Source organism: Microcebus murinus, chromosome 16 (genome assembly GCF_040939455.1).
Source record: "Microcebus murinus isolate Inina chromosome 16, M.murinus_Inina_mat1.0, whole genome shotgun sequence".
NCBI lineage: Eukaryota > Metazoa > Chordata > Mammalia > Primates > Cheirogaleidae > Microcebus > Microcebus murinus.
This window is the reverse complement of record NC_134119.1, coordinates 13,900,332-13,923,948: the sequence shown is the minus strand read 5'-3', so window position 1 is coordinate 13,923,948 and position 23,617 is coordinate 13,900,332. Positions and strand designations below refer to the sequence as shown.

General features: G+C 55.6%; 1 protein-coding gene across 1 annotated transcript in view; it reads right to left on the bottom strand.

Moving 5' to 3' along the window:
- CDH22 (cadherin 22) overlaps positions 1-23,617 on the bottom strand; it is a 127,379-nt gene that overhangs the window by 51,293 nt on the left and 52,469 nt on the right. Inside the window, exons 2-4 of the mRNA XM_012742986.2 lie at positions 22,678-23,327; positions 13,199-13,493; positions 1,013-1,132 (exon numbers count right to left, since the gene is read on the bottom strand). Coding sequence (XP_012598440.2) covers positions 1,013-1,132; positions 13,199-13,493; positions 22,678-22,932 — 670 coding nt within the window. The 5' untranslated portion in view covers positions 22,933-23,327. The remainder of the gene's footprint in view (positions 1-1,012; positions 1,133-13,198; positions 13,494-22,677; positions 23,328-23,617) is intronic.

The window sequence follows — 23,617 nt, the reverse complement described above, 5'->3', positions numbered from 1 at the left end:
CTTCCCCTCAGCTTTTGCCTGAGCCATGCCCTCTGCCTGGCATGCCCTTCTCTGCAACCTCAGTCTGGCATAGCTCCTTCCCCTTTGGAGACTGCTGCTGCTGCTGCTTCCAAAAAGCCCTAATTGCCCACCCATATGCCTGTCATCCTGCCCTGCAGGGCTTCGAGCCCCATGAGGACATTGGACAAATGCTCTGTGTCATCTGAGATATCTTATCCCCAACTCCACCCCTGCCCTGCCCCTCCTATCCCAGGAGCAGTGAGAGTCCCCTGTTGGAAGCAGCAGCCACCCTAGCTGTGTGACCTCGGGTGAGTCACTTTACCTCTCTGGGCCTCAGTCTCCTCACTCTGTCCTCCCAGCCCTTTCCCCCCAAGGACCCTCAGAAGACTAGTCAAGCTCTAACCCTGCAGTGAGTGCAGTGGGGAACCATGGAGGAGGTGAGCAGCGTTGCTTGGCGGTGGTGTTGGAGGGGGGAAGGATAAGCAAAAATGAAGCCGCCCTTCCATAACGGTCCCTAAGTGTCCCCGTCTTTCCATCAGACCGTAACTACTGCCATGTGAACAGAGCTCCCAAAACAGCTGCAACGGAGCACTTCCCCAGCCACCCGCTGCCCCAACCTGCACTGTGACTGGGAAGGGCTGAGGACAAACTTGCTGCAATTGAGCTCCAAGGACAAGTGGAGCCGCTTAGTTTAGACCTTTGAGGTCCTTTCAGGACGCCCACAGTCTCTTGTCTTTTTGCTTCTCCGACAGTTCTGCAGGACACCCTCCCCCCCATTCCTTTCCTCTCCTCGGCCCTTCCCTCTCCCTGCCTGGCTAACCCTAACCCTCCCCTCTCTGTGACCCTGGAGTCTCGGTAGCCCCAGATGCCTCCTGTCCTCTGTGCTACCCTCAGAGCTGTTGACAGGTCAGAAGGCCAGCCAGATGTCTGGGGGTGTCCTTGGCAGCTTCGGCCTCACCCCCACCCTCATCCCACCCCCCGTGGCTCCCTTTGGCCTGGCCCCGCCCCTCACCGGTCTTGGGGTCCACGGTGAAGTGGTGCTCGCCGTCCAGCAGGCTGTACACCAGCCGAGCGCTGCTGCCGTAGGTGGGGTCATCCGCATCCGAGGCCATCACCTGCATCACCGACGTGCCTAGGCCCGGGGGACCAAGCGAGATGGGCGTCATCTGGGGCTGCTGTCCCCTCACCCCTCCCCACCCCAGGGACCTGGAAGAGGACACGCTGGAGACATCCCCATGCTCACTCTGAGTCCCAGCCCGCTTCTTGGCCCGGGGCCTTCCTCCTGGCTCAAGCACCGCCGTGGAGTCAGCCCCGGGCTCAGATCCCCCGTGGGTGGCTGCCAGCGGTGGGGCCCTGGCGAGGAAGGACAGCCTCTCTGAATCTCAGTTCCCTTTTCAGCAAAATGGGGATAATCCCAGTCCTTGGTTCACCAGGGTAGGGGAATGGATTCTAAACTCCAAGCACAGGGCAGCTCAGAGCAGCCTCTCAAGGATGGTGGCAGCAATCGTTGTCACCAGTTAAGGTCATCACAGTCAGAGCCAGAGCCAGGACTGGAAACCAGGGCCCGACTCCTAGCCCAGACGTCGTTCAACCCACTCCAGCCCCTCCTAATTCTTCAAGGGACTTCTGCGTCCTCGCTCCCACCACGGCAGTAGGGGGCAGCCCAGAGGGCCAACTAAGTTCACTGGGGCTCAGGGGCCAGTGTCTCTTGGCCCGTGGGCAGGAGAGTGGCAGCACCAGCTTTCCCTTTGGAGAGTAGCTGCTGTGAGCCCTGGTGCCCTCCTCGCCCCTCCCCCGGGTGCCCAGGCAGCCCACCCCCAGCCGCACGCACGCTTCTCCTCATGCTCTGCACGTAGGCTGCTGGGGAGAGTATAAATTGGATAAAAGTCCATCAAAGAGCGGCAATTAAGTTATTGATTTTCGACGCTGCCTCATTAAACTGGGAGCTTCTTTCGGCCTGTCCCAGAGATGGCTCTAATTTGACATCATGTTCAATTTGACGAAAGCAGGCTTGGGACGTGAGGGTGGACCAGGTGGGGGTGAGGGTAAGGGGAGGGGAGGGTCAGATGGGGGGGCAGCAAAGCCGTCTAGGCCATCCAAACCTTTCCAGAAGGAAGGGAATGAGATGCAAGACCCGAGAGGAAGTCTTGGGGGCTCAGGATATGACCCAAAGGGGAGGAGACTGAGACCCCACTTCAGGGAGAGGCCCTCTGCCGGGTGCCCTGCTGGTGGGGCAGGTGGGGCCCTCCTGGGGCGGGGTGGGCGCTCTGGGCCAGCAGGGCGGCATGCTGGGAGGTGAGGCCAGTTCACCGCCTGGCTAATGAGTAAGACTCTGGAAGTGCTACTGCAGCAATTCTGCTAAGCCCAGCCCGCCGCCTGCCTCTCCCACCTCCAGCCTGGGGCCCTCGATCATTCCAGACAGACACATGTATTTATTTTTCACTCTTTTGCATTTCTCATTTCCCTCTCCAGTTCCCCCTCCCAGCCAGAGCCTCCTAAACTGGCCCTGCAATGCGCCTCTCTCTTTGGCCACTCCAGCTCCATGTCAACCACATCAGAGTTGCCTGGGGAGGCTGGGGAAGGAGAGTGGGCAAGCCGCCTCCCTCCTGACACTGGAGTCCAGGGGTCTCCTAGTCATGGACAAGAACCCGGCCCCAGGTGCCTCCTGACCATACAGAGAGAAGAACAGGAATGAACTCCTAGTGAGCACCCTCTGCATACTTGTCTATATCAGCCACTTAAACCCGACACCTCTAATCCTCATAGCATCTCAGAGACTCACAGTGGGACCCTCTAATAATGCAGGTGAGCAAACAGGTCAGATAATGGAGGAAAAGATTTGATCATGGGCACAGAGTGAGGAAGTGGTGGTGGGATTTGAATCCAGGACTCTGTGATGCCAAAGCCCTTCTAGAAACCAATGTTAGCACAAGCACATTGACTTTGGAGCTGGTGGCTTGGTGTACTGAGTCACAGTCAGTGATGGAGCTGCTACTTAGTAGAAGTTTGACCTTGGACATGTCACGAATCCCTTTGTGCCTCAATCACCTCATTTGTGAAATGAGGATGACAGTATTACAAATCTCCTAAGATCATCTTGAGAATTCAAATACATAACAGTTCCATGTTCAGCACCGAGGACAGTACCTGGCCCATGTCAAGAACCCAGTGGTTATTGTTGTCTCGGGAGGCATGGCATGCCGGATTCAATGGCACAATTATGCCTCCCCCGCACGGAGGCATTGAAATGGCAGAAGACACATAAAGCATCAGGGACATGGTGACTGTGCAGTAAATAGTGGCTGTTGTAACTGTTATGTGAGAGGGTCTCCCTGTGACTTCCCTCGGCAGGCCCCCCGCCCCCGAGCAGGGCACAATGCCGGGCTGAGCGACTCCCCAGAGACACGGCTGAGCTCGCTCGCTCTGTCCGTGGCTGCATCCCAGGAACTCCCGAGGGGATGATGGAATCGTTTCCCCAATCCGGGATTCTTTATTGCAGCCATTACAGTTAATGCCGACACGTGGGGATGGTGAAGGGTCAGTGATTCACCACTGGTTCCACAGGCCCCGTGGGAATGGCTTCCTCAGGCCACACAACCTCTCCCACCTCCTTCACAAGTCAGCAGCTCTCCAGAATTGGCAGACAAAAGGGAGCCAGGCTCGTGGCTGCTGTGGACCACCTCGGGGTCATCCCCCAGACGTTCGGCAATTTACATTTTACAGTGCTCTGTCATGTCCACTGTTAGACCTCCCATCGACTCTGTGATACATGCAGATGCAGTGGTGTGCTGCTGAATGTGTAACCATCGGCTCCTGGGGGGTGGAGGGGTAGGGGGAATGCCCTGCTTTACGGAGTTTGCTGATTTCCATGTGTAAATACTCCAGTCATGACCCAATTTCAAGCTACCAATGTGGTATCAACTGGCCCACAAAACCAATATGTGGCTTCCGTGAGCTGGTACAGCCGACTTGAGCACACCCTGAGTTGTTCCCACCCTACAGCTGAGGAGACCACTATGCACAGCAAAGGGTGCAAACGTGAATTAATATTGCAACCTATTATTAACTATATATCCTTATTCAATAACAATGATAATGATAGATTCTATTTATTGAATAACTACTTTGTGTTAGATACTATAAGTTCTGATGTACATTATTACATGGAATTTACAAAATAAAGCCTTGAGATGGGCTCTATTAAGGTTTCCATTACAGATGAGTAAATGGAGGCTGAGTGAAGTTAAAGATTGAACCTCAACTTTCCTCATTTGTAAAACGGGGGTAACAGCACTACCAAACTCTCAGATCATTGTGAGAACTCAAACAGATTTCCGTGTTCAGCACCGAGGACAGTGGCTGGCCAAGTTCACTGGGCAAGGAAGTAGAAGCAAGATTCAAACCCTGGTGGATCTGATGTCAAAACCCACATGCATCCTGCCTTAAAGGTAGGAGAAGGGGTTGGCTGGAGTAGAAGTGGAGAGGCAAGTGAGTGGGAAGACTCAGAGGCAGAGGGAGGGAGAGAATCAGGAGGTGAAGAGCAGGAAGTTGAGTTCAGATTCTCCTCCCTTAACTTCCAGAAGGAGGGCTGGGCTGGCTGGGATGTGAGGTTCGCTGTCCATGGTACTGCCCCCAGCCCTTTCGCTCCAGGCTGGAACAGCAAGGGTTGCCCAACTGACTCTTGGGCAAACAGCATCTCAGGGCCCAGGGAACCACGTGGAATGTTAGATGCAGAAAGGCTGGCCCTTGGAGAGCACAGAAACCAGTGGTTCTCCACTTGGCAGCACAACAGAATCTCTAGGGAGCTTTAAAATAAAACAGATGCTGAGCCCCGTCCCCAGCCAATTAAATAGGACTCTTGGGGGTGTAGCCCAGGAAAAGGTAGTTTTAGAAGCTCCAGAGTGATTCTAAGGTGCCTCCCAGTTTAAGAGATGCCCTAGACCCAGCCCTTGATGGAACGGATGAGGAAACTGAGTCACAGGGGAGCCCAATGGCTTTCCCAAGTCCATATCATTAGTAAGCAGGAAAGAGTCGAACCCAGGTCTGTCTGGCCAGCATGCTGCCCTCCCTGAGTGGCTGAGCCCGTACTGAGACTCACACCCAGAAGGAAGCAGCCAGGATGACACATGCCACCTGGTCATCAGAACTCTTCCCACTGAAGCCAGGTAGAGACGTTGGACACTCCTGAGAGGGGACGCCCCTCACATCTCTGTGGAGACTGGGTGGGCTTTGGTGTCACAGAGTCCTGGGTTCAAATCCCATGATGTCCTCACTCTGTGCCCTCCCTCAGCTGAATCTTTTCCCCTGTCTGTCCTGTTTCCTCGCCTGTAATATTAGAGGAGCCCACTCTGAGTCTCTGAGATGCTATGAGGATTAGAGACGACGGGTTTAAGTGGCTGATGAAGTCGTGTGTGTAGAGGGTGCTCACTAGGAGTTCATTCCTTCCCCCTCTCTCTGTAGAGCCAGGAGGCACCTGGGGCCGTGTCCTTGGCCCTGACTAGGAGACCCCTGGGCTCCAGCGTCAGGAAGAGGGGGCTTGCCCACTCTCTGGTTTATCTGGTGGCTCTGACACGGTTTGTCATGGAGCTAGACATGGAACCCGTGTCCTGGCTCCCAGGCCAGAGTTCTTTCCTTTCTTATCCCCTAACCCTTGCTGTCTGTCAGATGCAGCTGAGGCTGCAGACTCGGGCTCCACAGCCCCCAGGAAGAGCCCCCGCCAGCTCTAGGAGGCGACGGTCCCTCGTGGAGCGGAGCTCAGGACTGCAGACAAATTCTCATTCCAACCCTGTCCGCGCTTTGTGCGGCTGTGGAAAACTACTTGATCTGATCGGGCCTCAGTTCCCCTTCTGTAAAATGGAGATAACACTTTACCACGTCTGCCTCCCTGGATGTGGGAGACCCCTTAATGAGAGAAAGAGATGAAGCACTTTGGAAAAGAATAGAGTGCTCAACTGAGGTGACCAAGTGTCATTATTATGAAGACGTTTGTAATTATTATCATCCTGCCTCTTCCCTACCTCCCTTTGCCGCCCTGCTGGGCCTGGGGAAACCCTAGGCTCACATTTAGCTTCTCAAACATTTATAAAAAATGAGTCCCACCCCCTGCTGCTGCCAGCGCTGCGCGGAATGCTTTCTATTAAAAATTAAAAACCACTTGTCGAGTCCCTGGGAACGCTCAGATTACACAGGAAACAAGCCCCTTCTCAAACTCCCCCCCTCGCCGCCCTCCTCCCAGCTCCCTCTTCCATCATCGCTTCCAGCGCTGGCCGGCTGGGCGGGCTTTGACCCTGCTTGCAGCCGCCCGGCCAGCGCAGCCTAATGCAGACGGATGGTGCACAGGAGACGCAGGCAAGTGGCTGCACGGGAGGAGCGGGTCCAGAGACAAGTGACAGAGAAGGTGGCACAGAGAGAGGGGGCAAGGAAGCGGGTCAGAGATGGAGAATCGAGGGTCAGGGGGACAGAGATGCAGAAGGATGGACAGTGGGACAGAGAGTTTGACAGGAAGAGGTAGAAACACAGAGGTTAAGTAGGAAACCAGAGTTATACAGAAACAGAGATGGAGGAAATGGAGCAGAGACAGTGACACATGGAATGGGGGTGGGGCAAATGGGACAAGGAGCAGAAAGGTGAGGTTTGGCCTATGAGGTGAGGGACCCCCTTTGCTGCAAACGCCCTTCTCCAGGGGGCCGGGGAACTCCCGGACACCCTCCTTCATTCTTTCTTTCCTTGTGGGTCCCAGCCATGGACTTGACCCTCCAGACAGCCCTTGAGTGTGTCTGCATCTGATACGTCCCCTGAGAAAGAACACTCTCCTGCTGTCCCAAATTGAGACACGCAAGTTCTTCCGTCCTTTCCACATTGACACGGGGCCCGCTGTTACGTAGTCTAGTGACCTTGTTTGTTTGGGACAGCAACATTTTACGTATCTTCAATAGCATCCTTCTGCCACTGGCAGAAAGTAAATATTTTTTGCTCATGATTCAGTTCCATTCATTCCCCCAACATCTACAGAGCACCTGCTATGTGCTACACCCTTGGAGGGCAGGTTGGTGGCTGTATCACCTTGGCACCCCAGTGCCATGGGGGCACAGGGCCCAGCGTAGAAAGGGTGCTCATGTCTGTTGAATGATTTGTTGATGGAAAAGACAAAGAGAGACATGGATACACACCTCCCTGCCCAGATCACCTGGGCCATGGGGCCAACTCCTGAGGGCCAAGGCTTTTGCTCCTCTTTGCCGCCTCTCCCCAGCAGAAACCTCCTGTCCCGTTCCCCCAACCCGGGTGGTGAGCGCCAGTGCCGTTGCTAGGCAAGGAGATATTGCACATATAGATCTTCCTGGACTTTAATTAAAAACATCTTTAGAAGTTGTCTCTGCAGAGGCCAGCGATTGATTCCTGGCTTGGGCCCGAGGGCTGCTGAGCCACACTCTCTCCTGCTGCAGACGGGACAATCGCAGGCTCCCAGCCTGCTGCTGCCCTCCCCAAATGAGCCCCTTGGGGAACGCGCTGCCTCCTGCCTTCTTCCTTTCCTCTCTGTCCCCATCCCCCCAAGCACTGGATTTAGGAATCAGACAGTGGGCTCTCCCACCCCACTTTATTTTCCTTCCCCTCTTGAGCCTCAGTTTCCTTAGCTATAAAATGGGGGTGTCAACACTTAACCCAAGAGAGTCCTGGGAGGATGAAATGAGATTAAGGATGTGAAAACGATTAGTGCAAAAGGATGTGCAAAAAATGGCTATTTCACCAAAGGAAGCCATGAGGGTGCCGAGTTAAGTAACTTGGGTTCTGGCTCCAGGTTCTGGGACTAGGTCCGGCTTCAGCTCTTACTGTGGAGCCTCAGACAAATCACTTTATCTCTTTTGCATTTATTTCTGCATTGGTAAAATGAGGACACTAATACCTGCCCTGCTTATTCCCCAGGATTGTGAGAATAAAGGGAAATAGCTCTGTGAAAGCGGTGTTGGCTGATAGCTGTTATTTAGTGAATGTCCCAAGAAGTGCAGACTGTACTACCAAACAGTCTCTTCCCACCTATTAAAGATGCTGCTCACAGAGGAATTGGAATACATGGAAAAGAGGCTGCGGCAGGGCCCCTGCACATTTCCACGGTCCACTGAACCCCAATCGCATGGTCCAGCAGTGTCAATTCTATGGCTTATAGGCCACCACATTCTCCTTCCTTTGCTTGTGGCAGACATCACTAATGCCACCATTGTGGCATGCTTTTATGCTGAGCCTGAAGGAGACCTTAGACTGCTTCTCAACACCACCTTATAGTCACTACCAATTAGTCAGAGTGGACACAGAAGTGAACCTGATCTGCCACCATGTTGAAGGCAGGGGAAGTGTCTTGCGTCCCTACATACCTAGCAAAGTGCTATGTGCATTCCAGGCACTTATATGTGCTCATCGAATTAAAAGCAACTGCTTATTTCTCTATCCTCTGTGGGGCTATGTAGAAAGGAGGTGCTAATAAATATTTGCTAAGCTGGGTGACTCATCTCTGCAAGCCCTACAGAGCCAAGTCCATTGGAAGCCTTGGATATAACGGGTGCAAATAAACATTTGTGGATTTCATTCAATTACTTGGCTATACATCCCCTGCAGTGCCCAGGATAAAGTGGTGGTTAATAAATGTGCATTGTATTGAATTTCTCGTTTCTGTATCTTCAATAGTTCCATACATAGTGTCTCACTCATAGTTGGCAAGTTGACCTGGTTGGGGGAGACCCGTGAAATCCTGTCCACTGGTCAGGCGGTGACACGCTGGGGAAGGGGTCTGGCTCCCCCACATCGAAAGATTATCTAGACCAACTCTTCTGCATCAGTGCTCACTCTCTTGTTGATTTCATCCAGCCTCACACTGTAAATTCCCTCTCTCTGCTGATGGCTTTCAGAGCTGTATCTCCAGCCTCGTCCCTCTCCGGACGTCCAGACTCATAGGCCCAACTGCCTATGCCTTGACATCCCCCCTTGGGCTTCCAGTAGAGCTCTCCACCTTAACACACCCAAGGATGGATTCTTAGTTTATTCTGCAAACTCGCTCTTCTTAGAGCAGTCCCCGTCTCAGCCACGGGAACTGCATCCATCCCGTTGCTCAGGCCCAAACCTTCAGTACCGTCCCTGTGTCCTCTGTCCCTCCCTCCCACGTCAGTCGCTCACAGACCCTGTTGGCTCCACCTTCAACGCACATCCAGAATCCCATCCCTCCTCACCACCGGCACTGGTCCAGTCACCTCCTCCCTGATCTCCCGACTTCCAACCTCGACCCTAGAGTCTGTATTCAACGTGGCAGCCAAAAAGTCATTCGTTTATAATCATGTCACTCCTCTGCTCCCCATCCCACTGAGAGTGCAGCTGAAAACCTTTCAATGGCTATTGAAACCTCCCTGATGCAGCTTCTGTACGGTACCTCTTCTGAGCTCCCTGGACACTCTCCCCCTCACCCCCCTTAGCTACACCGACCTTCCTGCTATTCCTCAATCATGACAGATACACTGTGCCCCAGGACCTTTGCCCTTGCTCTTCCCCCTGCCTGAACATGCTTCCTCTAGCTTAGTAGTTCTCCGAGTGTGGTCCCAGACTGGCATCAGCATCACCTGGGAATTTGTTACAAATGCAAACATTTCTGACAGCCCAGACCTGCTGAACCAGAAACCCTTGGGGGAGGGAGGCAGCACATCCAGGTAATTTGGGTGCACAATAAAGTTTGAAAGCCATCGTTTCCCATAGCTCCTTGGTTCCCTTCCTTCGGATCTTTGTTCAAACGTCCTCTTATAGAAAGAGAGGCCTCCCCCGGCCCCTCTATTTACAGTAGTGCTGCCCTCAAATCACTCCCAGTTCCCTTATTCTGCACAGCTTTCAGGCCACCGGGCATATTGCACATGTGCTTGTTTGTTTCCTTCCTGTCTCTCTCCCTGCTGTAGTGCGCAGGCCTACTAAGCATCCCCAGTGCCTGGGACAGTGCCGGGCATACAGTAGGCACTCAATAAACGTCTGTTGCTAGAATGGACCCCCTCAGTGCTTAGCAGGGTACCTGGGGTCCACAGGGGGTGGGGACCTGCCCAAGGTCACCGGAGGAGCCAGGCCTCCCGACTGCCAGCGCAGACCCGCTCCGCGGCGCGGGCTCCGTGTGGCTGGCGTGCCCCTGCTCAGAAGCGAGGCGCGGTGGAGGCCCCCGGCACACTTCCCTTCCCTTTTAAGCTGTGAGTGGTTTAATTTGCGAGCGCTGCTGCCTTTCATGTCCTAAGCTGCGTCCCTGCTCCCTCTGATCTCCGAAGCTGCTGGGACCCCGGTGCCGCTTGTCCGCCCCGCCCTCCGCAGCCCAGATCAGGAGGCTGCGTAATTGTGACTGATTTTCAAAGCCGCCTGGAATCTCCGCAAGCACCCTGGTGTCAGATTCGCTTCCCCTTCAAAAAGTTGCTCAAATGAAATAAACTAATTTAATTTCCGCTTCTCCCCTCCCCCTCTGTGGGTTCCCCAGCTTGTCCAAATGGAGTCTCGCTGCCTCTGACTCCTTCCTGAGCAGGATGTGAGCCTTGGTGGCCCGGGGGTGGGAGACGGGGCGGGGCTGTGTCTCTTGGGCCGGTGCCGGACTGGGGGCTGGCTCTGCCTCCTACTCCCTATGTGACCTTGGGTGAGGTCTTCTCTTGGTCTCAGTTTCCCCACCTGTGAAACAAGGACCCTTTTCACACCACCAGCCTGGGGGCCACGCCCAGCAGCTTGCGCCAACACCGACTCGCTGTGTGACTGTAGCTACATCTTCTCTTCTCCCTGAGCCTCCGTGTCCCCATCTGTTCAATGGGGATTCTAACACCAGTCCTGCGGCCTCCCAGAGTCGCAGTGAGAGTGCAGTGGTGCTGGACAAGCCAGTACTTCCAACTTAGCATGCCTGAAAGCAACGTCCCGATTTCCCTCCATCCCCCAAACCTGCTCCTCCCCTCTCAGTAAATAGAAATTCCATCTATTCAACTGCTCAGCTGAAAACCCTCACAGTCATCCTTGATTTTCTTCCTCTCACACCCCGCATCGGATCCATTAGCAAATGCTTGCAGCTCCACTTGCACAACAGATCCCAAAGTTGGCCTCCTTTAACACCTCCACGTACCACCTTGTTCCAAGCCACCACCATGTCCTACCTGGCTAATTGCAATATCCTCCTCAGGGGCACCCTGCTTCTGCCCTTGCCCTTTCCCGCCCAGCTATTCTTCATGACACAGCCAAGGGGTCCTGTTCGAACTAAGTCATATCATGTCATTCTTCTGAACAAGACCCTCCACTGACTTAGCTTGCTCAGCATAAGAGGCAAAGCCCTGAGTCTGCAAGATCTGGTCGCTTCTTCTCCTGGGGGGATTCAACCCCAGGGCCTTTGCATGTGCCATTCCCTCTGCCCAGGGCCATGCTCTCGCTTCCTTCAGGTCTTTGCTTAATGTCACCTCCTCAGAGGGGCCTCACTGGGCCAGTGATCTATTTGTTTACTTGCTTATTGCCCATCTTCCATGGCCAGAATGTCCCCTCCATGAGAGCAGGGAGTCTTGTCTGCTTTTTCACTGCTGTGTCCCCAGGGCCTCGCACATAGTAGATACTCAAAAATATTTGTTCAGCGAATGAATGAATACACTCAAATACACACGTAGCATGTCACATGCATGCACAGGTCTTATAAAGCACCCCTCGGCTAGCCGTGTGTGCACGTCTGCACACATGTGGCATGCACATGTACAGCAGGCACACATGGACGCCAGCCTGCGCCCATATTCACACCCTGCCGTTCCCCGTTCTCCCGCCATCCCATTGTGCCCACCTTCTCCCTGGGCCATGCCCCCTCCTCCACGGCTGGCTGCCTGTTTGTTACCCGCCAGTCTGCCAGATTTGGGCCAACCTGGGAAGCTGGGGCTGACTGTACTCCCCGCCAAGAGCCACAGTAAGTGCCCCTCCCGCCCACGGAGCTGGGAGGGCCGGGGAGAGGCAGTGCCAGCCCTCGGCCACCGCGAGTCAGCCACGGAGCGTGGCTGGCGGCCTATGGCGGCTGCTCCCTGTGTGGCCTGGCTTGCCCATGGCTTCGGGTAACACAGCGGGACGGAGATGGCAGCCACTGGCTCGTGCCCCTCACCCCATGGCTCCGGTTTCTACCAGAGCCTCAGGAGCCCAGGCTAGGCGGGGCTTTGACAGTTAGGCAGCTGTCTGGGGTCCCACAGTGAGAGAAGGCAGAGTCACCCGCCCTTTAGTCTCAGTGTCCTGTTGCTGTGTGAGTGGGTTTCCGAGTACGGCTGTGTCAGCTGTCTTCGTGCAGATGTGTGTTGGGGACGTGCGCAGCCCCCTGCGTGTGTGCAGCCCCCCAGCGTATGCAGCCATACTCGGGTACGTGCAACCGAATCTGTGTCTGGGGGCTCAGCCACCTCTGTGCGAGTCTGTTCCCAGGTGGCCGGGTCTTGGCGAGTTGTGGCTTCCTTGCAGCCGGTGGACGCAGCTGTCTAGAGGTTGTTCATCTGGCTGTGGCCATGCCTGTCTGCAGTTGCTCTCTGGTGGGCTGGGCCCCACGATGGGAATGCCCGGTGGTGGCTTTTGCACATGGCCAATCTGTGCAGAATCTTCACCTGTGTGAGGGGTCGTGTGTGGCCACGTTGGGGTGTGAGGTCATGTCGGGATCTGTGCCTGGGCCTTGTTTAAGCTGTGCCCCAGCATGGTTGTTCCTGGCAGCAGCCGTGCCTGAAGATGGGACTGTGTCTGTCTGTGTGTAGTTGAACTTTCCTGAAGGGCTATGTCAAGGTGTCCACCTGTGCCTGTGTGTGTGGTCGTGTCCAGATGTCACCTGAGTGGGGGCCGCAGGTGCAGAGGTGAGCCTGGGTGTGTGGTGTGTCTCTATCCGTGGCTGTGTCTGCATGTGTGACTGTGTGTGGGTGTACGACCATGACTGAGTACATAAACCACCGTGACCATGTCCGACCATGTCCTTGTAGGGGCTGTGTCCATGGATGTGGCTGAGGTCACGTGTGTGGCTTTGTCTAGCACCACAGTTGGCCCCAGAGGGCACTGGGCTCATGTCTGTACCCTGTGCCCTGGGCCAGCTGCACCTGTCTGCCTACCCCTCCCTAGAGGATCGGTCACTCCCGCTCCCTGCAGGCTCCACTTGGGACCTGGCAGCCCCCCTCCCTTGCGGGCACGTCACCCTGCCCTGCCCCCAGAGCCCGCAGCCCACCTGTGGGCGACAGCTCGGCCACGCTGCCGATATAGGGGCCGTGCAGGAAGCGGGGCTCGCTGTCGTTGATGTCCTGCACCTTGATGATGAACTCCGACTCGGGCTCCAGCAGGCGGTTGGTAGCGCGATCCCGAGCCTGGGCCCGCAGCGTGTAGAAGGTTTTCTGCTCCCGGTCCAGGCGCTCCATGGCATGGATGTCACCGGTCAGCTCGTCGATCAGGAAGATGGTCCCCGCGCCCTCGCCTGAGATGGTGTACTTGATGGCCCCGTCACCCTCGTCTGAGTCCGAATGGATCTGGGGAGGCAGGAAGGAGGTGGGGGGAGGCTGGGGAGGAAGCTCCTTCCCGCCTTCCCCCTGCAGTCCCACTAGGGGTCTGTCCCTAAGCACATCGCTTCTGCAGCACATGGAGGCCAGGGCAGCTGTGCTCACTGCACACCGGGTCTGGCTGTCTCTGGCCCCGAGTTTTTCCCCAGCCCTCCATGGCTCTCCCTGCTCCAGCCCCACCCCTGTAATCTACCTTCCCCTCTGCACCCAGAGCTACCAGCCTCGGGGGCAGATCTGAGCTTTGCCTCTCCTGCTTGCAGCCCTTCCAGGGCTCCCATTGCCTTTACAAAGAAGTCCAGAGCCACCACCACACCTCTCTGGCCCTCAGCACGCAGAGCCCTGGGCTCCTGGTTTGAGCCCCTCACCTCCTTTCTCTGCCTACTCGTCCCGCAAGGCTCGGCCCCAATGCCACCTTGCCCAGAAAGCTTTCCTGGATCCTGCCACTACCGCCTCCCAATTCCCCTCCAAGATCTCTCAGAATATCACGCCACCACGATCAAGCCTCCCCCCGTGCAGGAGGGCTGTAGCCAGCGTTTCTCCAACCTCCTGTGCGCGTGCATCGCCCGGGAGCTTGTTCAAGTACAGACTCTGACTCCTGGGAGGCGGCCTCAGAGTTTGCATTTCTAACAAACTTCCAGGTCCGCCTCTCCCCAGACTCCAAGCCCCAGGAGGTTAGGGGTGGCACCTGACACATCTAGGCTTATGGAGAGCCAGGCTCAAGACATGGCGCATGGCGAGGACAGGGAGCGCAGGACAGAGGAGGAGAGGGACGCAGACTGAAGAAGCACCTGCATGCACCAGGCGCGGTGCTAAGCAATTTATAGGCGCATCCAGTTCAGGATTCGTTTTCAAAAAACCTACTGGAGTAGGTTTTGCTATCCTCATTTTAGGGATTTTTTTTTTTCTTAATTTTCTTACTGATGATCAGAGAAGTAGGGTGATTTCCTCAAGGTCAGAGCGCTGGAGGAGCTGGCCTGGCCCACAGCCTGGTCTTCCTCGCCCCATCCTAAGGCCTCTGGACAGGAGCCCGTGGGGAGGGACAGGCAGTGCGGCCTTGCCTGGCCTTGGCTCTGACATCAACTCCCTGTGTGTCCTTCCCCAAGTCACTGCACCTCTCTGGGCCTTGGTTGCTTCACCTGTAACATGGGAATCCTAACGGCGCCTCCCTCCTGGAGCTACTGAACCGAGACACTGCATAAGGCCCTCAGCAGCTGCCGGGCACCGTGGGACATTTATATTTCCCAGCCAGCGTGGCAGGGGACTGCCCACAGAATGGTGGCGCAGCAGGGCCCCACCGGGCCTGGCAGGAATCCTCTAGTTGCTGGATTACAGAGAGGTCCGAGGGGCTGAGCGCTGGGGTGCGGGAGAGGGACTATTTACTGCAGGTATATGGAGGTTTTCTACTATTTTACAACCGGCTCAACTACCCCCATTTGTACTAGCTGAAAATCAGCCCTGCCTGAGACATAATAAGTGTCCAATAAATGGTAGCTATCGTTATTATTATATTATTACTAAATGTTACCTATATATAACTGGGATTCAATTCCGGCACCATTAGGCTCTGGATCCCGGGCTGTTTTCACTGCCTTGAGATCTCTTGGGCGAGGAAGCAGCAATAAGCCTGTTTTCTTGCAAACAGAAACACCTAAGTCCTTAGCCTTCGATGCCCAAATCTCCAAGGCAGCCCTGAGCAGAGGAAAATCCATCCCGATGAGGCCAGTGACTCTGAGTGTCTCTCTAAGCTTCCGCGGAGATGGGATATGAACGAGAGAATCCCTGGAGTTCGCTTCGGGGCGGGGCGCTGAGGGCCCGGCCCACCCAGCAGGAGAACAGGTGCCAATGAAGCTGTCAGGCAGGGGGAGGAAAGCCCACCCCCTGCCACGCAGGAGGAGCCCGGGTATAAATTCTGCTGGTGGAACTTTGTGTCTGAAAGGTGGATTATAGAAGTGCCATTTGGAAGATTGAATGGCCCATAAACATTTTCATATTTCATTAGCCGATTAATGGGCATCTCTCTCTTTTTGGCGAGTCTGCTGATTCTCAGCAGAAATTGCGGGGAGTAAATGGAGGCGTCTGGTGGAACCTTTCCGGGTCCCCGTCCTGTTATAGATTGCCCCAATTAATGCCCGTCCTGGGCTCCACTGAGAAGCCTTCTTCCTGTCCAGTTACTGTTAATAGATTTCTCATAAGTGGCTGGATTGTAAAAACCTCATAACTCAGTTTAATGCCCCCAATAAAATTATCTCAGGACGTCAGCCCTGAATCACTGGCTGTGGTGGGGATGAGGGGACCTGTCTCTCCTGTTTGCTGTTTATGCTTTTCTCCCACCTTTGCCCAAGGGAGATGGGATGGCAGAGGGTGAATTTATTCTCTCTTGGGTGTTTCTATCTACTCCCCAATCAGATCTGTTGTCTGATCATTTAATGAGCAAACATTTCTGAGCAGTGTGGTAAAATAGTCACTATTCTCATTAGTCTTTGTTGTTGTCCTAGGAAGCATCATTATTCCCACTTCTCAGATGACAAAACTGAGGCACAGAGTGGGGAAGTCATTTACTGTGTCACTCAGCTAAGGGTGGGAAGCCAAGCTCCTCACTCTAATACTCACTAATGTTGTGACCACGGGCTTATTAATCTTACCTCTCTGAGCACCTGTTTTCCCACCTGAGAAATCAGATCCAGCCTTACCTGGAGCAGGTGTGGTGAGGATTAGATGAGAGCATGTTTGTAATGACCTAAGCACTCTGTAAATGGCCGTTTCCCTCCCTGTCTCCCGGGTCTCCGTCCTGTCCCCACAGCCCTTGACATTTTAATTCAGACCCCAGACAGGGATCACTGACGAGTGGGGAGTGCGGAGGAGGGAGTGGAACCCAGCGGTGATGTCATCGACGTTCTGCTGTGAAGGATGACACACAGCTCATGCTGGGGCCCGGTGGCTGGTCTCCGGGGACTGTGGAGTCCGACAGGGCCAATCGGCCGGGGCGGGCGGGAAGAGCTGGGAGCTACAGACGCAGCTCCTGGGCCGGGGCAGTCTGCCTGCCCGCCTGGGCCCTGGCTCCGGAGTGGAGAGGGAGCATCTCTGGCTCTGCCCTGGCAAGGTATTTCTCAAGGCACTCAGCTGTGAGTGGAGGCTGGAGGACGATGCTCTCACTTATGGAGACCTACTGTGTGCCAGACTCGTGTTGCAGGCTGTCTGCCGAAATCTAACTCGACTTTGTGGAGTGTGTTGATGTCTCCCGGTTTTCCAGGTGGAGAGGCTGAGACGGGCCCAGCTCTGTTGGACTCCGCAGTGCAGGCTGGTCCTCCTGCAGCCTCTGGAGATGTGGTTACCCTGCTAACAACGCTCTGGCGGAGGAGGAGGAGAAGAGGGGAAGGACTGGGTGAGTGCGGGGCCGTCGCGGGGTTGCGATGCTGGGGGAGCAGCCTTGACACCAGTCTTCGCCCCGCACCCAGCAGGCCTCTCCTCTCTGAGCCTCCGTGTTATCACTCGGAAAAGAACCTCAAACCGCAAATCAGGACAGGTGATGGGCCTGGGGTCAGGTGCAGCTGGGTGCCAGCTTCGCCTCTGCACAGCCCTGGGAAAGTGGCTATCCTTCTCTGATCCTCAGTTTTCTCACCTGTAAATGGGGCTGCTTCCCCATAGATGCTGAATATTCATAAGATAATACATGGAAGCTCCTGTCACATAGCAGGTGCTCAATGTAGATTCCTCCCTTTCCCAGCCCTGGTCTCAGGAGGGGTTGAGGAGTCACATAGTTCGCCCCTTCACGTCCTGACGTGAGAACCAAAGACTCAAATCCTGACCCACTGGCGGTGCAAGGGACATCATCCGACACCTTCCTGTTCTTTTAGATTCGGCTTGTTTCCTCCTCCAGGCAGCACTCTCAGATGCCCTCCCATTTGGCTGAAGAGCCCTCACCCGCTCTGTCCCTGCGCCCTGCGCATGCCCGTCGATTCCACGAGCCCCGTAACACCTAGTGCTGCCCACCTATGTGTCCCCGGCTGTTGTGGGCCTCAGGGCGTGGACTAAACTTGAACGCCCCACACCTGGCACCCTGACAACGCCTGCAGAGAGAGCACAGGGCGTGGGAGCGTTGAACGTGGGTGTGAGCGCGCACGTGCACGCACTCGAGGCAGCGAGACCGCAAGCGCCCCGCGGGCGGAGCCCCGGGCTGTTTGTGCCCACATCCCCAGCACCCAGCACAGGGCACGGCCCCAAGCATCCTGAATACAGGGATGATGAGATTCGCAACTGTCATCGGAATCCCCCACTGTCCTCTGGGATTCTGGAGGATCCAGCCACTCTGCTAAATCCCAGGTACACACGAGCTAGTCTGGGGACGGCAGTTGCCAGGGCCTATAACGCACCAGGCACGGTTCCGGACCCCTTACTGCCATCTCAGCCATGCCTCGCCAAGACCCTGCGCGTCAGAGGTTACTCAGATCCGAGAGCTGCATGTGGAGACGGCCCTAACCCTACCTGGAGCCAGCCACACGGCTAGCGGGAGGCAGCCCCGAGGCCCGGCTGACACAACATCCGGGGTTCTTACTGCCACATCAAGTGTGGCCAGCCCCGGAGGAGAAATCCTCCCCACAAGCCCCATCCCTTGATCATAAACAACATGAAAAACACAAGAGTGATGGTTTCTCATCCCAGGGGGCTGAAAAATGGGATTTACGAGGCCATTAATTACTTCCTCCTAATTAAATCAAAATTAAATTCGAGCAGAGTTACGTTTCCCTTATTAAAGACAATTAAACGGACAGTGCGGCTACGCAAATAAAATGAGTCCAGGATTTAAACGGGAAGCAAATCAAATAAAAGGCCTCCCCCGGAATGAGGGGTCTGTTCACGCCTGTGCTACTCGTAAACCAGGAGTTCATCAATTTTCTTTAAATATTAGCAACTTAATTAAATGTGCTCTCCTCCCCACTTTAATCCTGCCGTATATCTAAAATAGATCTCACCGCCCACAGGAGTTGGTCATAAGTGCTGACCCCATAATTCTATCTTTTTTTAAAAAAAAAAAATTAAAAATCCTACAAAATCCACATCCAGCTGACAGAAGCCTCGGGGGAAATTATAGTTCGGAAAAGGGATTAGTCAAAGTACCCAGATTTTATGGAAATGCTGGGAGGTTGCTTTGAGGGTGGGTGTTGTGAGAAGGTGCAGGGGAGAGGTGGGCTGGGGCTGCTGTCGGGGGCAGGACTGAGGCGGGAGCTGTCTGGGGCCTCGGGGACAACCTCGGGGCCCTGTGGTTCCTGTGGGTGCCGACAGGAGCCTGGCGGGTGTGATGGAGGAGGCGGCTGTAAAATAGGTTACCGCTGGGCGCCTGGGGTTCAGGCCTCGGATGGTGCTGTTGCTAAGCTACCTTTGGAATCCGACAAGGACGGATGCTCCGAGCGGCTCCCTGGGGCGGGGGGGACCGGGAAGAAGTGAATTAACTGAAACCGTGGTGGAGTCCCTTCTCCCCGAAGAGCGGGAGAGCGTGGCACGAGCGTGTGCGTATGGACGCACACACGGCACGTACACCCGGGCGGGACTCGGCTGGAAAGGGGACAGGTGGTTTTTAAAAGCCCAAGCTCATATTCCTAGGGTAGGAGGTGGGCTAATGACAACCCCCTCGCCCCCGACTACGGGGTGATAAACTAGGATGTCAGGTTGCCAAGAAGTCTTCTGGGGTTCGGGGCAGGGGCTCGTAGTATCTGTGTAGAAGGTATACTCGAGGTGGTGGAAATATCAGAGACTTATAATAAAAGTCAAGCACGTGCCGGGAGAGGAGTGCTATTCTAGGGGCTTGACACATGCTAACTCATCAAATCGTCACCACAACCCTTTGAGTCAGGTCCTGGTAATAACCTCACTCAACAGATAAGGAAACTGAGGCACAGAGAGGGTAAATACTGTCAGCCTTCCCTATCCACAGGTTCCGTCTCCATGGATTCAACCAACCAAGGATTAAAAATATTTGAAAAAAACCGTGTCTGTACTGAACATGTACGGGTTTTTTTCTTGTCACTATTCCCTAAACAATACAGTATAACAACTATTTACACAGCATTACACTGTATTAGGTTTGATAAGTCATCTACAGATGATGTAAAGTATTCAGGGCGATATGAGTAGGTTATATGCTAATATTATGTCATTGCATATCAGGGACTTGAGCAGCCTTGGATTTTGGTATCCCGGGGAGGTCCTAGAATCAACCCCCCACCGAGGGGTACCAAGGACAGCTGCAATGTGCCAAGGTCAGAGAGCTCATAGCAGCAGGGCTGGGCTGGGGCCCAGGCAGTCTGGCTCCAATTACCTCCTTAACCACACATGGCACCACCTCTCAAAGGAAAGTATGCATTGGACAAACGTTTGCAAAGAGGTGGAAACTTCTTCCTCGTTCCTTTCTGGAGGTGGCCTTGAGAGTACGAGGGTGGGAGCTCTGGGTGCAGGTGATGGAGGAGGAATACAGGAAGTCAGGACAGCAGTGGGAACACTGAGAGGTTGCTATGAGGAAAGGGAAGGTCCCCAGGCCTGGTGCAATGCTTGGCTCCACTGCATACAGGACTCTGGACGTGAGCATGGAACTGGTGTCAGGAGACCTGGTTTCGTGGGTTGGTTCTGTCACTGTGTTGCTGTGTGGCCTTGTCATGATCCTCTCTGCCTCTGGGCCTCCGTTTCCCCTTCTTATCATATAGGGACTTACTCAGTCGGCCCTCCCATCGAGGACAGACTGTGGACCCAGGAGATGGGGGTGGGGTTTGGCTCACACTGTCAAGAGGATGAAGGCTTGGTGGATGCAGCTGGAAGCGGTGAATCAGCAGCTGGCTTTGCTCATCTTTTCAGGATGTGGGGGGCGGGGAGGCCTGTGCAGAGCCCCCCTGCTGGGTGGAGACAGGGCTGAGGGGCCTTAGACAGCCATCTCATTGGACATTTGGGCAGATGTATCACAGCTCTTCCCTGTCTCTCTGAAGTTCTCCTGCACCAAAGGCCTTTTCCCAGGCCTGCAGGTCTCAGAGAGGGCTGGAGAACCAGGCTGGGGCTGGTCTCTCCTTTTTCTTTGTTGGGGGCTTAAAAACCCCAACTCACACGGGTTCAAATCCTGGCTAAGCTACTTGCCCACTCTTCAGCTTTGCCCCTTCTGGCCTCAGTTTCCTCACCTACAAAAGGGAATGACGATTTCTACCTTGCAGCTTAAGGGTTAAGTACCTTATATGGGAAAATAAAGTGAATAAGCCACAGGCTGAACACTTCATGCGCTCAGTTTCTTCCTTAATCTTCAAGGACCTTAGGAAGTGGGCACTTGGAGGGCTGTGTTTATGGATGAACAGACTGAGTCTGGGGTAGGGGGAGTGACTCATTCAAAGTCACATGGTGAATGGGTGGACAGGCCTTGGGTGTGTCTTTCTCCAAAGCCTGCGTTCTTGGCTACTCCGTTAGCGACAGCCGGCACGTAACTGGCATAGTCCCTCCTTCTGCACCCTCGCCTGGTCCCCAGCCCGGCCATCTCACAGCCCGGGCCGGGAGTCAGCCGTGCTAGGCTCTGCCACTGGGTTGCTGACCGAAGCTACTTGAGCTCTATCTTGTCAAGTCCCTGCTTTGCTCAGTTGTGGGGGGATCACCCTCAGCCACAGGTACGGAGGGGAAAGTAGCGAAGGACGAGGGATTACTCTGTCTAGATCAGAGAAAATCTGGGCTTCCTGCAAGCCAGCCCGGAGGTTTGCATCTAGACTTTCCTCCTTTCCCTGTCCAGCGTCCCGATCCCCGCGCCTCAGCACTGCTCAGCCTCCCCAGCCTCCACTCGTGCAAGCACACAGGGCGCTCTGGAGCGGGTCTGCCTCGGCCCTGCTGCCAGCCAAAACTCCCTGGAAAGCCGATTGGCCTTAGCAAGAGCCAGAGGACGGTCCCTGAGCACCGCTCCACTTTCATGCCCTACGATCATCCTCCACTTGAAGCCCTCAACTGCTGACGAGGCTCTGAACAAACCAGGCACCTTCAGGCCCTCTCCCCATCAGCCTGACGAACTCCTACTTATACGTCAAAGGCCAGTCCAGGTGTTTTCTCATCCCCGAAGCCAGCCAACAGGTCCCATTTAATCAGTGCCAGGTGCTGACTTGTGACGCTTTTCACGTACCAGGGTGTCTCTGCCAATCTGGGGAGCCCCAAATGGCAGAGGCTGGATCTTGCCCTGGTTTCCCCAGCATCACACCCGGGCCCCACGGGGCTCAGGGACTGAATGGATGAATAAAAGTCCTTCTCAGCTCTTTATACTCCCAGGGCACAGCTCTTCAGCCAGACTCACTAGCATTTATTCAGAGAGTTTGAGAAAGTAGCTTTCATTCATTCATTCATTGATTTAATGAGCAGTTTGCGAGCCATGTCTGTGCTAGGCACTAGGGATTTAATGGTGAGCAAAACAAACACGGTCTAATAGGAAAGACACATATTAATTGCATAATCAAACAAACACATGCATAATTAAAGTGTTATGAAGGACAGATGCAGGGGCCTCAGGAGGCACGTAACGGGGGATCTGTCCTGGCCTGGCGTGGCTGGGAAGGGCTTCTCTAAGGACGTGGCATTTGGGCTGAGACCTGCAGTGTGGAGGGGCAGGAAAGGGCAGTCCAGGGGGAGGAAACAGCCTGGGCAAAGAGGCGGTGGCAGGAGAGTGCATGGGGCATTGGAGGACCTCAGAAAGGCGCCCTTCAGAAGGGTGGGGTGGCTGGAACTCAGAGAGAAGGGCAGGAGAGGGGGCTGGAGGAGGAGCCAGACTTCTGTAGTCAATGGGATGGAATTTGGGCTTGACCCCAAGTGCAGGGGAAGCCGTTGAAGAATTTTAAGTAGAGCATGTGTGTGAGATGATCAGATTTGCAGACTTGTTCTAAATTCCACTTGCATCTCCCTGCAAGAGGGACTGGCTTTACCTACTCGCCTCTCCTCTGTAAGAGGCAAGAGGGAGGTGGAGGAGAGAAGGGCGTGGGGTGGAGGAGGGGGCTGGGGTCAGGACGCAGTTGTCTGCCCCTGGCCAGGGAGCTGCTGGAAGGAGGCAGGCGGGGAAGCGGGACCAGGGATTTAGACGGCTGGGGAACTAGGGTCCCTTGCATCTACCAGTACGCGTCCCCGGGGTCCTGGGGGCGGGCGTGGGGCCCCACTTTACCTTGCCCACGTACAGGGGCTCGGTGCCCGTGTACTCCTCCACCACGAAGAACTGGTTCCACACCCAGCCGCGCTTCACGCGGCCCGCGCCCAGCGGGCCGTCCTGCCGGGCCCCGGGCGGCGTGGGCGCGGGCGTGCCGGCTGCCCACAGGCGCCCCAGCAGTGGCGGCGGCGGCGGCAGCAGCAGCAGCAGCAGCAGCGCGGGCGACAGCGCGGCTCCCGCTAGGAGCCCCCTACCGTCGGGCCGCGGCCTCATGCTTGGCCTGCGCGGGGCCGGGGCCGGGGAGCATGGACGGGAGGCACCAGGGCGCCGCCGCTCGGTCGCACAACGAAGCGACGCGGTGTCACATGGTGGCCTCAGCGCGGCCGCCGGGACGCCGCCCCCGACGGGGCACCCGGACAGGCCCGTGGCCCAGAACGCCGTCCGGCGGGCGCGCCCGGCTGGAGGGGGAGGGGGCGCGGCCGCACCCGGGGCATGGACAGCCCCCGGGGTCCCCGCCCGCGCCCCCCTCGCCGCGTCGCGTGCAGATCACCAGGCGGCGCCTCCGCAGCTCGGGAGTGGGCTGTGCGCCATGGTCCCCGCGCAGAGAGGGTGCGGGTTGGGGCCGGCCGATCCTTGAGGACTAGGGGCCTTCCTCATCCATCAGGAGCCTGCAAGAGAGACAGGAAAACTTCAGAGGGGCTCTGTGTGGGGGGAGGCAAGTTCAGTCCTGTAGCTACTAATTAAACACCTACTGTGTGCCCGGCACTGTAGTGCCCAGTGGTCCCTGTCTTCTTGGAGCCCACAGTCTAGCAGGCGCCCTTCTCCCCCACCCCCTGCCAGGGATCCTTTCTTCTCTCACCACACCCGCTCCCACCCGGCCAGCCCCTCCTGCCCCTTGTCATAGCCCCTCACCCAGCTCCAGCTTCGTGGTCCTTCACTAGCCCCCAGGCCCACAGAG